The 14695-nt window shown below is 46.8% G+C and overlaps 1 protein-coding gene across 3 annotated transcripts; it reads right to left on the bottom strand.

The window, feature by feature from the left end:
• Window positions 1-724: 724 nt before the first annotated feature.
• Window positions 725-14457, bottom strand: FAM161B (FAM161 centrosomal protein B). 3 transcript variants are annotated; one of them, XM_034768998.1, is made up of 9 exons: window positions 14358-14457; window positions 12071-12388; window positions 11073-11626; window positions 5862-6199; window positions 4566-4681; window positions 3912-4079; window positions 3313-3412; window positions 1747-1880; window positions 725-1481 (listed from the first exon to the last, which is right to left on the bottom strand). In XM_034768998.1, the coding sequence occupies exons 1-9, from the start codon at window positions 14426-14428 to the stop codon at window positions 1424-1426; spliced, it is 1857 nt and encodes a 618-aa protein (XP_034624889.1). In that variant the 5' UTR covers window positions 14429-14457; the 3' UTR covers window positions 725-1423. The 3 variants fall into 3 exon arrangements, 2 of the variants coding, with proteins under 2 accessions (XP_034624889.1, XP_034624888.1); XM_034768997.1 differs by having other exon boundaries at window positions 4566-4684; window positions 12071-12387; window positions 14360-14457; XR_004645522.1 differs by lacking the exon at window positions 3313-3412 and having other exon boundaries at window positions 4566-4684.
• Window positions 14458-14695: the final 238 nt, after the last annotated feature.

Here is a 14695-nt window from a genome sequence, read left to right as displayed (position 1 = left end):
AAAGTGGTTGCAACTTTTATGGCAAGACTGTGTCTCCAGAATAATAGGAGAGGAGCAGAGCTGCTGTTGAGCTGGTACAGAGGCAAGATGCTAGAGAAGAGCTTCTTTTCCAGTCTTCTCCCCAGGGGAATTCAAATCCATAAACCTATTATTCTGTACAAATATCTTACTTAAAATCCACTTCAACATACACATTCAATATGAAACATCAACAGAAATCAACATCAAAAAGACAGTTTCAGAGCAGAATTTTAAAATCTACTAAATTTGCCCTTTCCATTCAGAATCTTTTGAGTACAAAGGAAGTGAACGCAAGTGTACATGTCATTCGCCTTCAGGTCTACCTCTCCTTTTCAGCAATAGTGCCCCAACCCATCACCCTCCTCTCTCCCTGCTTCAAACAGTCTCACTGTTAGTCTGGTTTTCAGGTTTCAAACCAAGGGACAGGGAAATGAGTCAGTTGGGGAACACTTTTGAGGGATTTAGGAGGGGACGATGGGGAGAGGCAAGAGTCAATCCTAACCTTCTCACTCCTGTGTGTAGTCTTCCTATGTCATTCAAACCACAGCAACTTTCTCTTAAGTCAGTCACTTGGAAATACCGTAGAATCTGAGTTACAAACTGCCCAACTATAAACCTTATCTGGAACCAGAAGTACAAAATCAGGCAGCAGCAGAGCCCGGGGGGGGGGGGGGGGGGGGGGGGGAGGGGGAANACTTGGAAATACCGTAGAATCTGAGTTACAAACTGCCCAACTATAAACCTTATCTGGAACCGGAAGTACAAAATCAGGCAGCAGCAGAGCCGGGGGGAGGAGGAGAGGGGAAGCAAATACAGTAGAGTGCTGTGTTAAAAGCAAACTACTAAAAATAAAGAGAAACCAGCATTTTTCTTCTGCATAGTAAAGTTTCAAAGCTGTATTAAGTCAATGTTCAGTTGTAAACTTTTGAAAGAACAACCATAATGTTTTGTTCAGTTACGAACATTTCAGAGTTACAAATAACCTCCATTCCTGAGGTGTTCATAACTCTGAGGTTCTACTGTCGAAACTCTAGAACAGCAGTTCCCAAACTATGGGTTGTACCCTCAAGTGGGATTGTGCCATCGGCAGATGGGACTACAGTCATGCCATCAGTGGATGCGTTTACAGTGCTCCTGTGTGTGTGGAGGATGCCATTTTGCTCTACACAATGTGACCTTGCATGTACAGTGTGTGTGAGATCATGCTGTGTGGCAGACACCATGCTGCTCTACAAAATGGCATCCTCCAAGCTGTCAGGTCACAGGAAGCAGTAAGCCTGCAGGTAAAAAGTTTGGAACTGCTGCTCTCAAGAATCTTGGACTAAAGGAAATAATTGAAAGAAGGTCCACTGAGTCTTATGCAGGGTTCTTATGTTGTCATTTTCTTTGTGCTCTGCTCTTCCTAAGATTCTTCTTCCTGTACAGTGCCAATGTCTGTGTCCCTCTGAGACTCCTGAGCTCTGTAGAAACAGTCAGAACCTTTTGTTAAGGTATTGGAAATGATCTGAGCTACTTTATTCTCTGCATGAGAAGCAGAAGTCTGGTCATACAGGTCATAAGCACAAAAAGCAATAGGGGAGCCTTATTACTTGAAATAGGCATAACTGAGTTACACTTTTCATCTGTGATGGCACAGATTAGAATTCTTTGGGAACAAGGAGGAAGAATGTTTCTGTCTAGCCAAAGACAGGAGAGTTGGTTCTATATCTTTACTGCTTTCATTACCTGTGAATTTCAGACTCTTCCTCCTTTGGTAGGTCAGTAGCATCTCTCCCTTTGTTCCTTACAAATTCCTCATTCAGCCCCACCTGACAAAGGGTGTCTCGGTAGTGTCGCTCTGCCTCTTGCCGGGCATCATGCTATGGAATTGAAACAGAAAAATGAACCAACCAGAACTGGGTCCTTCCCCATAATGGACACCCTAAAATAATTCTATCTAGAGGGTTTCAGTTCCTAGCAGCTATACAGTGGCTGTGATAATAGAGAGAGCTCTGTTCAGAGTCACAACTGTGAGCCACCTCTTTCCACACTCCTGTTCCTTGCCCCTCTCACACTCCCTGCTGACAGCAGTCCCGTCCTAGTACACCAACAGATGTACCCCAATCCTGATTCAGCTACACCCTTCTTTCTATGCGCTGGTTCCCAGTTTGAGGGAGAAGTTGGGAACCAGGTAATTTCAGTCCCAGGGGAATATGGTGGGACTGGTGTAGGAATTAGATCCACTTTGGAGTCTCACCCAGCCCACTTGCAAGCGGCCAGAAGTCATCCCCCCACACTAGTCCAACACCCTTCATTGACTCCAACTAAACTCTGCAAATTTGCCTATTCCAAGATGTCATCCATTCAGAAATTAGACAGTTCTAAAGGTTAAACCAAACTATTGGTGTGGATGGCCTCCTTCTCGTTAGGTAAATGAATGCCACACCAATCTTGGCTAATTCTTTCTAACCTGAAAAATAGGAGATTGACCTCAATGGGGTTACTGCATAAAGATGCCTATGTCTTTCTCTTCCCACCCAGATCAATTGCTCAGCTGAACAGTTTTATTATGAGCCAGGAAGACAGCTCTTTTAAGAGGCTTAATTTAGTGTGCAGCTGGCTTGTCCCTACATCTAATCAGACTATTCCACAGCTCAGCGCTGATGTGTAGAATTTGAAAGAGGAAACCCAGGAGGAAGTTTTTTATATGGTACAAGGTTTGCACCCACAGTAAAAGTTTGGTTTTTAAGCTGTTTATTTTTAATATAGTATAAGATATGTAGAGGATATTGTACAGTGATGAGATGTACTGAATAAATAGTCCCTGCCCAACAAGCTTGCAGTTGATTGGAGGGACTACATTGTTTGTTTCTTTCTAGGACCTTTCCAAACAAAAGTACAGAACAAACACCAAATTGAGTATGGTCTTCAAATGGTTGTAGACTGTAGATTTTTACATTGTAAACTATGTTATTCAGGGCAGGGACATATAGTGCCTGTCAGAATGATGCCCTAATCCTGATTAGGGCCTTGGGGTGTTACTGCATTATAAATTAATAAGCAGCTGTAAAGCTTCACTGAAAAGCTGAGCACAGTGGAGTGGTTTTTTTCCTGAGGGAGGGAGGGAGTTTCCCAAACATTAAATGGGAAGCTGCTCCATGTCTGTCCCTTTCTGAATTTAGTCCAGAGACTACATAGCTTTTGCACCTTCTTATTCCTGGCTGAATTCCACCCAGCTTCCTTACTCATCTCTACAATTAGCTGACAAAATATCTTGTGCTCCATATTGGTACTGGAGCTTTGAATGGTTACCTTTGTGACCTGTTCGAAGAGGTATGGTCGGTTCTTAACTCGTATCTGCATTTCTTCCAGTTCTTTTTTGTACTCCTTTGTTCTTTTGCGGTCATTCTGCCTGAAATGGAAAAGTTCCCTGACTAATCGTGGTGCCCTCTGACTGACTTCTTGGTTTCTGATCAGTTGGAATGACCTTCTAAACCCTCATCTCAAATACCTCCAGGACATGCTCTTAATTGCTTTGCTTCTGCTTCACATACTGTGTGCATCCGACAAAATGCATTCATGCTGCTGCAGTGTACACAGTACTAGGTAAGGTTTCACTTGAAGATGAGCAGTGAAACAGTTAATACAAACACAAATATTGAGGTTGCAGTGGTGGAGGCACTCACAGAAAATGTGATCCTTGTGTTTTTTTCTATCTGTTTGGAAAGAGCTGAGTTGAAATGCAAAAAAAAAAAAAAAAAAAAGGTGAAATGGGCATGACTGCCAGAGGAAGGTAGATTTTGGGTCACAGGTGCCCAGGGTCAATCCCCTTCCAAAGCAATTATCTTTCGTTGTTAAAAACAAGCTACTGCTGCAAAGAGCTATCTATCAATGTGGCCTGGGATACTGACCAGTTCTGTTTCAGCTTCTCCTTGTGCGTCTCCTCCAAGCTTTTATGGGGATCCATTGCTTTTGCTCGGCTGCTCATAGATTTATGCATAGCCTGACATTTCTTTCTCTGTATCTCCATCCAATGAATTCCTTCATTCTCCCTGCTCTTTTTGTCTTCCTGGCAGTATCTATACAGAGAAAAGTGGGTAATGGGGCAGCTAGTTCATTTCAGAGTACAGGAGTATTGGCTGTGAATCTCACTCTGCTAATGCTGAAATGTGACAAGCTGTCTAAAAGGATAATTAAATGTGTTACTGCCATGTAATGCCAAAAACACTTGGGGTGGAGCATGGCAAGAGAAGGGGATTAGCAAGGGGGAAATATATGGAGGAAGAAGATGAGAGAGGGAGGACAATAGGCACTTGGATACTAAAGTGATGGGACTATCTAAGAAATGACAGACAGACATGCAGAGGGAAAAAAACGTATCTTACAGAGGTCAGCACTTCTTGTCATTCAATGGGGGAGAAGCTGCTTCCAGAAAAACCAATGTAGGCACTGGTGGGAGAGGCAGGTGTGATGGGGAAGAGCTAAACAATTTAAAATGTCATCTTCTCTACTTTATTATTAGTGGGGCATGGTCCTGTAACCAAGTACATTTTTTTCCTACTCACCTAATAGCAGATTCCCTCTTTCTTGTTGCATCTGTAATGTGCACTGGAAGGGTGTTGGAAGAGAGAGAGGAGAGACCAGTCAGAGAACGACTTCTTTGCACCGGAGCCTTAGAAGACTGCTGAAAATCCAGACAGAAATGAAATCTAGTTTAGTATAATTGTGAAATGTGCAGAATCTCCTCTGTTGTTCTTTAGGTAGCTACTGAAGAGACTCAAACATGTCTTTAGCAGTCTGTGAGGACAGACCTCCAATTCATGCCTACCAATGAGGTTGGTGGAAGTCCTTATCATGACACTGAAGAGAGATCAAAAAGATAATCTTGTCCATCTCTTCCCAGTGCAGCATTACCACTTTCTAGAGCAGAGGTGAACAAACTATGGCCCGCGGGCCACATCCGGCCCGCAGGACCGTCCTGACTGGTGCTCTGTGCTGCGCAGTGGTGTGGCTGGCTCCAGCCAGGCAGCGCGGCTGTAGCACCACCAGCCACTGGCGCTTTAGGCAGCGTGGTAAGGGGGCGAGGAGTTGGATAGAGGGCAAGGGAGTTCGGGGTGGTGGTCAGGGGGCAGGGGTGTGGATGGGGTTGGGGTGGGGAACAGGGGGGTTGAATGGGGGCAGGGGTCGGGGGGGCAGTCATGAATGAGAGGAGGGGTTGGATGGGGCGGCGGGGGTTCAGGGGCGGTCAGGGGACAGGGGTGTGTGGATGGGGCAGGGGTTCCAGAAGAGCCGTCAGAATGGGGGGGGGGGGGTTGGATGGGGCAGGAGTCCTGGGGGGGGGGGGCACGACCCCCTCCCCTAACTGGCCCTCCATACAATTTACGAAACCCGATGCGGTCCTCAGGCCAAAAAGTTTGCCCGCCCCTGTTCTAGAGTTTTGTTCAGTCTAATTTTAAAGACCATCTTTTACAACTTTCCTTGGAAGACTATTCCACAGCCTAATGCATGTCATTATCCACAAGCTTGTGCAGATATTCTGCATGAATTTTCCCTTTCTTCTTGAATCCTAAGAATGCATAATGTTCACAAAGAAGTGAGTTTCTAATCAATGGCACAGATTGTTCAATACAGATAAGGAAATAAGGTTGTTGAAAACACACAAGGCAAATTATACTGCCTCTGGCTGACCCGGGATCTAGGGAGGGGCCGTTTTAGACAAGAGTAGAGAGGTCTCCCTGCCAGGTAGGTTAGCTTCAGTAAAAATATATAGGATTATAAAATCAAAAGACAGAGATCCCAGCAATCTGCCACCTGGAGCGGTGTGAAGGGTGTAATGCTGCAGAAACACATCATCCCCTCACCTTCATTTTCTGCTCATTAGCCGGTCTCTGCCTGTAGTGGAGATTGGAGGTTCTCAGTTTAAATGGTTGATTACGAGTTGGCTCTTTGACTTCTCGTATCCTTATTGCTTCTCTCTGAAACGCCCAGTAAAGTCTTTCAAAATCAGGCACCTCTGGGTTAATTCTTGGTTTAAAGCTGAAGTCGTCTTGCAGGAAGCTGAGTTTTTCTTGTTTGGTTTTGGTGGCGATTCGGGACTGTGGCTCTCTTTGTCTGTTGCTAGGATCAATAGGAGCTGAGGAGTTTTCCAACAAATCCTTGGCTCTCATCTGAATGCGAATTTTCCTGTAGAGTTCAGCTTCTGGGTAACAAAACCAAATCAATGAGAATAAAGACTGGAAGAGGGTGTTGGGAACTGCCAACATAGAAAAGGGAGAGGTTGGGAGCTCAGTGGGGTCTTGCTCCTACAAATATTTCATCATAATGGGAGAGAATGGGAGCGGCTCAACACAGGCAGAGTGTTCAGTATTTGTTTGCTTAGTGCATTTTTTCACCCAAAATGCAAGATTGGTTCTTTATGACTTTTTCTTAACCCCTCACAAGCACCATGGACTGATTTTTTCCTTTCTTGCTGTGGCATAAATTACTGAGCACACCATCCCTCCAGGGGTGCAGTTTCTGGACAGGTTGTTTCTCCACCACCACCACCACCACCATAAGGGTGCCGGTGAAGGTTGCTGCACCCTTCTGTCCTGCAGGAATGTGATGGTAAGGGGGCTCTGTGATGATCGGTTGTTTTCTTCCATTGACTAGTGTCCCTGGGGCTGATCACATGATCCAGACATTGTAACTCGAGTATACTTTTTACCAGGTGATTTTTTTTCTACGAAGGATCCAGTCATCTTAGTCCATATTAGAAAAGATTCTGGGTAAAAATACATACAGTGGGGAGCAGAGCTCTGCATCCCTGAAGTCCTCATTTCATGTCATTTCTAGACCTAATTTTCTGTGGGAGGTGGGGAGTGTATGTTGTAGGGATAATATGCAAATTTGACTTCTTTCATCTGTGCCATTTTCGTGGACACTATGTACGCAAAATATTTTCCCCACTTTTAGAAAGGATGGTGGATAGTGCTGTTGGCACAATAAGGTTTTTATAGGGCTTATGTAGAAATATACATAAGTCATTATAACCTTGTAGACTAAGTGTGACATTCTATTGGAAAATGTTCAATTTTTTCCACTGATTCTCATGTAACACATGAAACCTGCATTTGTGCATATCCAATTGGTCAGTTGCCTAATTACAATGGTACAAGGTACCCACACTGGCTGCTGGGACATTGACCATAATGGTACACCACAGAATAGCAAAACAATGATCCACCCAATCTGGTAGCACACTCAGATCACACCAGTTGTCTAACCAATCAAGTATCTTATGTCTTCCCTATCCAATCAGTTTAATAGTCCATTTAGAATAGTACATTACAAGATAATATAGCTGGTGGAAAAAATTATAACAAACACACTCAATTGGGGAGAAAACCAGAGGCAACAGTAAAGGGATATGGATTACAGCAATTAGCACATTAGACATTTGCAAAGAAATGTGATATGGCTTTAAAATGGCCATTGCAAATTTGGATAGTATATGCAAACACATCATGTCACAGAGCATGGAGGTGATGTGAGACTGTACATGGCTCTGGTGAGGTCTGCCTGCAATAGTGGTTTGAGTTCTTGGCACCATAGTACCAGAAAAATATTGATAAAGTTGAGGGACTGAGAAGAGCAATAAAAATGATTAGGGGATTGATTTCTCAAGAGCTAAACAACAACCACAGTGTAACAAGTCTACAAATATCTGAAGGAAAGAAAATGTATTTAGGGGTCTTCAAGTAGGTACATTTAGGCTGAATATGAGGAAAAGTTCCCTGATAGAGCTGTACTTAGCTCAGGAATTCTTGCCTGAAGGAACTGGTGGAAGTCTCATTGCTTGGGACATTTAAAAGTGGACTATATAGAGCCCTGGAAACAAGACTGTGGGGAACAATCTTGTATAGACTTTCATAACTTAAAAGATGTCCCCCATCTTGAACTTTTAAGATTCATCGTGTCCTTTAATCTTCCACTGCCAACTCTGTCACAGACCAGCATAGTCCATGTAGCTCAGAATCAACAGTCTGACCCCTGTGGTACTGGAAAATATTGTAAATCTATCTAATCCACCAGGGGCCAATATTAGATGTTTCAGAAGAAGGTGTAAATTTCCCTGAGCTAGTAACCCTCATGAAGGCCTGTACTTTCACATCAACTCAGCAAGCTAGAGGGGGTGAGCCAATGAGCTCAGGGACAGCTCAGAACAGCATGCTAAAGCTGCTGAACCCATGAGTTCAAAGATGCCTTGACATCAGTCCAGACAAAAAGAGGCACTGAGTGACCATACATCATCATTCCCTTTAACAACAGACCAGAAATCTAGAGGTTTTAAGTTGGTAACTTCAGAGAGACTTCTAACTTGATATCAGCAAAGAAAAGCTAGAAGGGCATGTCACTAACCTCACAAAGCCCTGTGCATTGACATCAGCCAAGCCAGTTAAAGGAGCTGAGCCAGTGCCATAACACAACACAGCTTGTCCCTGGATATCAGATGAACAAGCTAGAGGTGCTGTGTCAGAACTTCTATGGCTGCTGCTCTTGCTTCTTCATTGGTGAAATAAAGATTCATCTGGTAGAAGAATCAGGAGTGGGGAAGGAGAAGCTGTGGCTTGGCTGAGCACCTTATATAGGACTCCAAGCCTTATCAGTATATGTGGAGCAGTAGTGGCACCTGATGGGAGAGAAATGATTATAATTTGGACAATCTCCCATCTGCTTTCTTGGAAGATCTGTCCCACTGCTGGTTACCCCTCCCATCCAGAGGAAAAACTGAATTACCCCATCAGGTTCCTCTCCTGTTCTGGCATTCCGTGTGGGATGTGTGAGAGGAGGGGATGGTTGGGAGCACAAGGGATGTGCTCCTACAGCGTTCCCATACTGTGTATTCACGTTTACTCGCACACGCTCATGATTGGACAGCTATGAGCTTACTTGGAGACATGGATATTTTTCAAAGACCAATGTTCCCATGCTCTTCCCTGGCCATGTTCCATCACACAGGTTGATGCAATGTCATGTCACTATGTGACAACATCACTACAATTGATGACTCCCCCTCCTATTTTGATCTACTTTAACCATTACTCCTTCATTACAGAGACAAGATGAGTGAGGTAATATCTTATATTGGACCAAGTTTTGTTGATGAGAGAGACAAACATTTGAGCTACACAGAGCTCTTTGGCCGGGGAAAGGTACTCTGACTGTCACAGTAAATACAAGGTTGAACAGATAGTTTACTTATGCAGTTCAACCTTGTATTTAGCTATGACACTGAGTACCTTTCCCAGAAATGAGGAAGAGCTCTGTGTAACTCAAAAGCTTGTCTCATCAACAGAAGTTGGTCCAATAAAAGACATTACCTCACCCACCTTGTTTCTCTAGTATCCTGGGACCAACACTGCTACAACAACATGCTTTACTCCTTCATCTAATTCATGTAACTATGCAATACTACACCAGGGGTAGGCAACCTTTCAGAAGTGGTGTGCCAAGTCTTCATTTATTCACTTTAATTTAAGGTTTCACGTGCCGGTAATACATTTTAACGTTTTTTAGAAGGTCTCTCTCTATAAGTCTATATTATATAACTAAACTATTGTTGTATGTAAAGTAAACAAGGTTTTCAAAATGTTTAAGAAGCTTCATTTAAAATTAAATTAAAATGCTGATCTTACGCCGCCAGCCTTCTCAGCCCACTGCCAGCCTGGGGTTCTGTTCACCTAGGCTGGCAGTGGGCTGAGCGAGGCCTGCGGCCGGGATGCCCGCTGGCAAGGGGCTGGCAGCCGGGACCCCAGACCTGGGGCGGGGGTGGTCAGGGCAGAGGGCTAGGTGTGCGTGTGGGGGTTCAGGGGTCAGGGCAGAGGGCTGGGGATGTGTGGGGGGGTGCAGGTCAGAAGTCTGGGAGTGTAGGGGGATTCAGGGGTGATGGCAGAGGGCTGGGGGTGTGGAGGGGTGTGCAGGTCAGAAGGCTGGGTGTGTGGAGGGGTTCAGGGGTCAGGGCAGAGGGCTGGGGGGGTGCAGGGCAGAAGGCTGGGTGTGGGGGGGGTTCAGGGGTCAGGGCAGAGGGCTGGGGTGTGTGGGGGTGTAGGGCAGAGGGCTGGGGGGGGGGGGGGGGTTCAGGGGCCGGGGCAGAGGGCGGGGGGTGTGGGGGGGTACAGGGCAGAAGGCTGGAGGTGTGGGGGGAGTTCAGGGTCAGGGCAAAGGGCTGGGGGTGTGTGGAGGTGCAGGGCAGAAGGCTGGGTGTGTGTGTGGGGGGGTTCAGGGCAGAGGGCTGGGGTGCTCAGCTCGTGGGGGTGCTCCCAGCCCCCTGACCTGAGCGGCTCATGGCAGTGGGCTAGAAGGGATATGCCCTGTTCCACACCCTTCCCCAAGGTCCCGTCCCTACCTCTTCTCTGCCTCCTCTACGGAGCAGCAAGCACGCTGCCACTCCTCCCCCTCGCAAGGGCCATCAGCTGATTGGTGCAGGGAAGGAAAGGAGGAGGGGCAAGAAAGCGGGGAAGAAGCGGGGGAGGGGAGAAGCTTGGCTGCCGCAGGACCAAGCTTCTGCCTCCTGCCCCCGCAGGGGAGAGCGGTGGGTGGGGGGGCTGAGTGGGGCTGGGACCCGGAACCGCAGCAGGCAGCAGCGTGCCACTCAAAATCGGTTTGCTTGCCGTGTTTGGCATGCGTGTTGTAGATTGCCGACCCCTGTACTACCCTATGGAGAAAATGTCTTCCCAATTCACATGCTGCAGATGCTGGGAAGTTCTCACTGCCTGCTTCAAGGTGTGAGAGCCCTGCCTCCCTGCTTCCTTTACTCTGATAAAATAAATGTTTGTACCTGGTGGATGGACAGGCTAACAAGCAGCCCTCTTTCAATCCCTACATGTGGGACAACTACTTCTTTCTTATGGCTCTGAGCAAACTTGACTCTTCTCCTGGAGAGATGTCCCTATCAGGAAGTGCCTAACAGGACAAGGAGCACAACATGTTATTTCCCAGCATGCATTGTCATGGCAGTCAGTGAGAGAGATGACAGGCGAAGTGAGGCAGACATGGAATCCCTTCTACAGGAAGATGACTAAGCACTTTACCTTTGAGTTTATCCCCAAGAACTGGGTTGTAGATGAATTTAGGGACTGTCTTGTTGCCTTTTGGTTTGGAGTTCTCAACTGGAGCCAGTGCTGCCAAGATCTTCTGTCTGATGGCCTCCTTTTTCTTGTCCTCCTTCTCCAGGAAGCTGAAGGGTTGCTGAGTGGAAAGGAGCAACTCTTTTCTCTTCTGTGTTGCCACCTCCCTGCGAATCTCATTCTGCTCCATTATTTCCTGGTAGAGTGGCAAGTAGACATGGGCAGGCACCGGCTGTGCGCGGAACTGCTTCTGGCACTCTGCCTCCTCCTGACTTTGTCTTTTGTCCCTTTGTTTTTCCAGCTCAAGGGATGCACGTGATTTCATCAACTGGGGCTTTTTATGAGCCTCACGCAGAGTCATCTTGAAGGGCTGGGGGATGGTGATAGTAGCGACCCAGGCAGATGCAGCACTCTTTGGCCTCAGGTGGGACTGAGGAAGTGAGAGAGGATTTTGCTGATCCCGAGGACTGTCCAAGTTTAGATCAGTTAAAGAACTGGACTGGCTTATGATACTAGATCTGTGGGTAGGACAAAGACATGATTATTAAAGAGGCCGTAACAAATAAAGCGATAAGAAATCTCAAAGGGACATGCAATAGAGAGCTATGTTCTGGCTGGGTAGAAATGACACTTATATACATTTGTAAAGTCCTTTGAGAACCTCTGATCAAAAGTGCTATATAAATGCAATATACTAGAGAGTTGCATACTTTGTTGCTTATGTAGGCCAAGCAGCACATACAACTGGGCCCCTCACCCCTTGATGCCTAGAACATTCCCTGAAAATCTGGAATTGATCCAACATGGTCTTCCAAAGTTATCATGTTACAGACAGACAAACAGAAATGCCATTGAGTGGAGGGTTAGGTTGCACTTGCTTGGCCAATATCGGAGTTCAACTGGAGGCATTTCCAGGAAGATCATGAACAGAAGGAAAATAACAGGTTTCCAATGTGTCCTACCTTGAAGCCTCATAGGGCTTGCCCTGCTGAGTCAATCGCCCGTTGTCTTGGAAGAAGTCTTCCAGTTCCTCCTTGAAGGGTTTCTGGTCATTCTCCAATTTTACCTGGTAGAGCAAACCCAGTTCTAATAGATATTGTCTGTTTTTCATCTTGAGTGCCTGCAGTGTGTCATAATACCCCTCAGCTGAGTTTGAGGCAGCTACCATTTCCTTGCCTGGCTGGAGAAATTCCAACAGCTCATCTGTCCTGGGCTGAATGACACCACCACCAACTCTCTCTGTTTCTGGCTCAGAATCTGAGGAAGGTTGAAGTGGAACCTAGAGAGATCAGAGCTGGACGTTCAGTAAAGCCATTAATAACTGTCTTACACTAATGTCTTGAGCTCTGAGAGGCAACTCCCACACACAGCCTTCTGCCTGTTCTGATGCCAAACTCCATCTTAGCCAGCTGCATTTCCACTGGTGCAGGAAGGCAGAAAATACAACATAAAAGAGCTGACAAGGATAAGTGCAGAGTCCTACACTTAGGAAGGAAGAATCCCATGCACTGCTACAGGCTGGGGACCGACTGGCTAAGCAGCAGTTATGCAGAAAAGGACCTGGGGATTATAGTGGACGAGAAGCTGAGTCAGCAGTGTGCCCTCGTTGCCAAGGCCAACGGCATATTGGGCTGTATCAGTAGGAGCCTTGCCAGCAGATTGAGGGAAGTGATTATTTCCCTCTATTCAACACTGGTGAGGCCACACCTGGAGTACTGCGTCCAGTTTTGGTCCCCCCACTACAGAAGGGATGTGGACAAATTGGAGAGAGTCCAGCGGAGGGCAACAAAAATGATTAGGGGGCTGGGGCACATGACTTACGAGGAGAGGCTGGGGGAACTGGGGTTATTTAGTCTGCAGAAGAGAACAGTGAGGGGGATTTGATAGTAGCCTTCAACTACCTGAAAGGGGGGTTCCATAGAGGATGGATCTAGACTGTTCTCAGTGGTGGCAGATGACAGAACAAGAAGCAGTGGGGGAGGTCTAGGTTGGATATTAGGAAACACTATTTCACTAGGAGGGTGGTGAAGCACTGGAATGAGTTTCCTAGGGAGGTGGTAGAATCTCCATCCTTAGAGGTTTTTAAGGCCTAGTTTGACAAAGCCCTGTCTGGGATGATTTAGTTGGTGTTGGTCCTGCTTTGAGCAGGGGATTGGATTAATGACCTCCTGAGGTCTCTTCCAACCCTGATATTCTATGATTCTATGACCTAAAAGCTATAAAAAGCAGAATACCCAATGCCTCTCTAGCGCTCCCTGTCATGCAAGGGTCTTGCAGTTGGGGCTGTTTCAGTTTACACACTATAATCTATGCAACTCAGTCCTTTATGCTCTCCTCCCCACCTTCAGTTGTGTCCAGCACTTTTTGGACATAGCTGTGAATCTGGCCTATGGTACCCAGTCCTGTTCCAACTGACATCAATAGCAAAAACAAAAATCTCATTTTAGTGATGGGAGCAGGACTGAGCCTCTAACTCTCACTGGAGCCTCTAACTCTCCTCAATGGCAGCAGGAATCAGCCCCAAACTATCCACAACAAAATTCATTAACAACTTTGCTTAATTACAATCTATTTTTTCCCAAATAGTGCCAGGTTGGGAGTTTTAAGGGGATTTAACTATTTGGGAAATTTGGAGAGTTATGAACAAGTATTTCTGAGGTAGGGGGAGACAAAGAAACAAAAGGGTTAGTAATTTTTCAATGACCTGTAACACAAACATCCCTCTTTGACCTCTGGGGTGAATCTGGCAGTTGTCAGGCCATGTACATTTTCCATGCTATATTTTTAGGGAGGTTAAAATGGAAGCTGGCTGTAACCTTACCGGGGCAGAGGCTGCAGCCTCTCCACAAGGCAGACAAAGGGTTAGGGTGCTGATGTCCAAGGTCTCTGGCTAGTAAAGAGGAATGGGGGCCAGTAGGGGACAAAGGGTTTTCCCATGGTGCAGGCACTGGGACTTAGGCGACCTGGCTTCTTCAACTCCCTGCTTCGCCGTGGCCTCCCTGGGCGACCTCGGGCAAGTCACGTGGCCTCCCTGGGCATCAGTCCCTCCCGTGCAATAGGGGGAAGAGCCCCTCAATGGCCAGACCAGGGGAGGTGCTCCGTTGCCATGGTAACGGGGCCATGGCGCTGAGGTGACACACGGGCCGTCAATCCCGCACGCGCCCTGAAACCGTTACTCGGAGCGGGCAAAGAAAACGCCGGTGGTTCCCATGGTAACAGCCCCATGGTGGTCAGCCCCGCCCTTCTCTCACCTGTCGGGTCCGCGCCCCGGGCCCCATTTTGGCTCCACTTAGAGCTCCCAGTTGCCTCGACACTGTCATCTCTAGTCCTCACAGGCTGTGCCTAGCCCCGCCCTCCGGCGGGCCCTACCAGTTCATTGGTCAGTGGAGGCCAGTAGGCTAGTCCAATTAGCGCTGTGGCCAGGCCTTTAAGCCCGCCCTCTCTGTCTTCGCTGCTTCAATAGCCAATGATCGCCTTTCCTACTGCCTGTCGATTGGGAGGCCCTGTCCAGGAAGGAGTCGCCCTGCATGCACCTCGGCTGTTGGCACATGCGTTGTCATGGCGCTTATTTTGTCACTTCCGTTTTG

This window comes from Trachemys scripta, chromosome 4 (genome assembly GCF_013100865.1).
Source record: "Trachemys scripta elegans isolate TJP31775 chromosome 4, CAS_Tse_1.0, whole genome shotgun sequence".
Taxonomy (NCBI): Eukaryota; Metazoa; Chordata; order Testudines; family Emydidae; genus Trachemys; species Trachemys scripta.
Note: the sequence above shows the minus strand (reverse complement) of the source record. Positions and strands in the feature narration are given on the sequence as shown.

What these genes read in the sequence shown, in the direction of transcription:
- FAM161B (XM_034768998.1), bottom strand. Translation starts at nt 14,428, where the DNA reads ATGACAGTGTCGAGGCAACTGGGAGCTCTAAGTGGAGCCAAAATGGGG. An exon ending in GAGAAGCTGAAACAGAACTG is followed by an intron (nt 3,413 to 3,911) that starts GTCAGTATCCCA and finishes TTTCCATTTCAG; the next exon opens with GCAGAATGACCGCAAAAGAA. An exon ending in GAAGAGTCTGAAATTCACAG is followed by an intron (nt 1,482 to 1,746) that starts GTAATGAAAGCA and finishes CTGTTTCTACAG; the next exon opens with AGCTCAGGAGTCTCAGAGGG.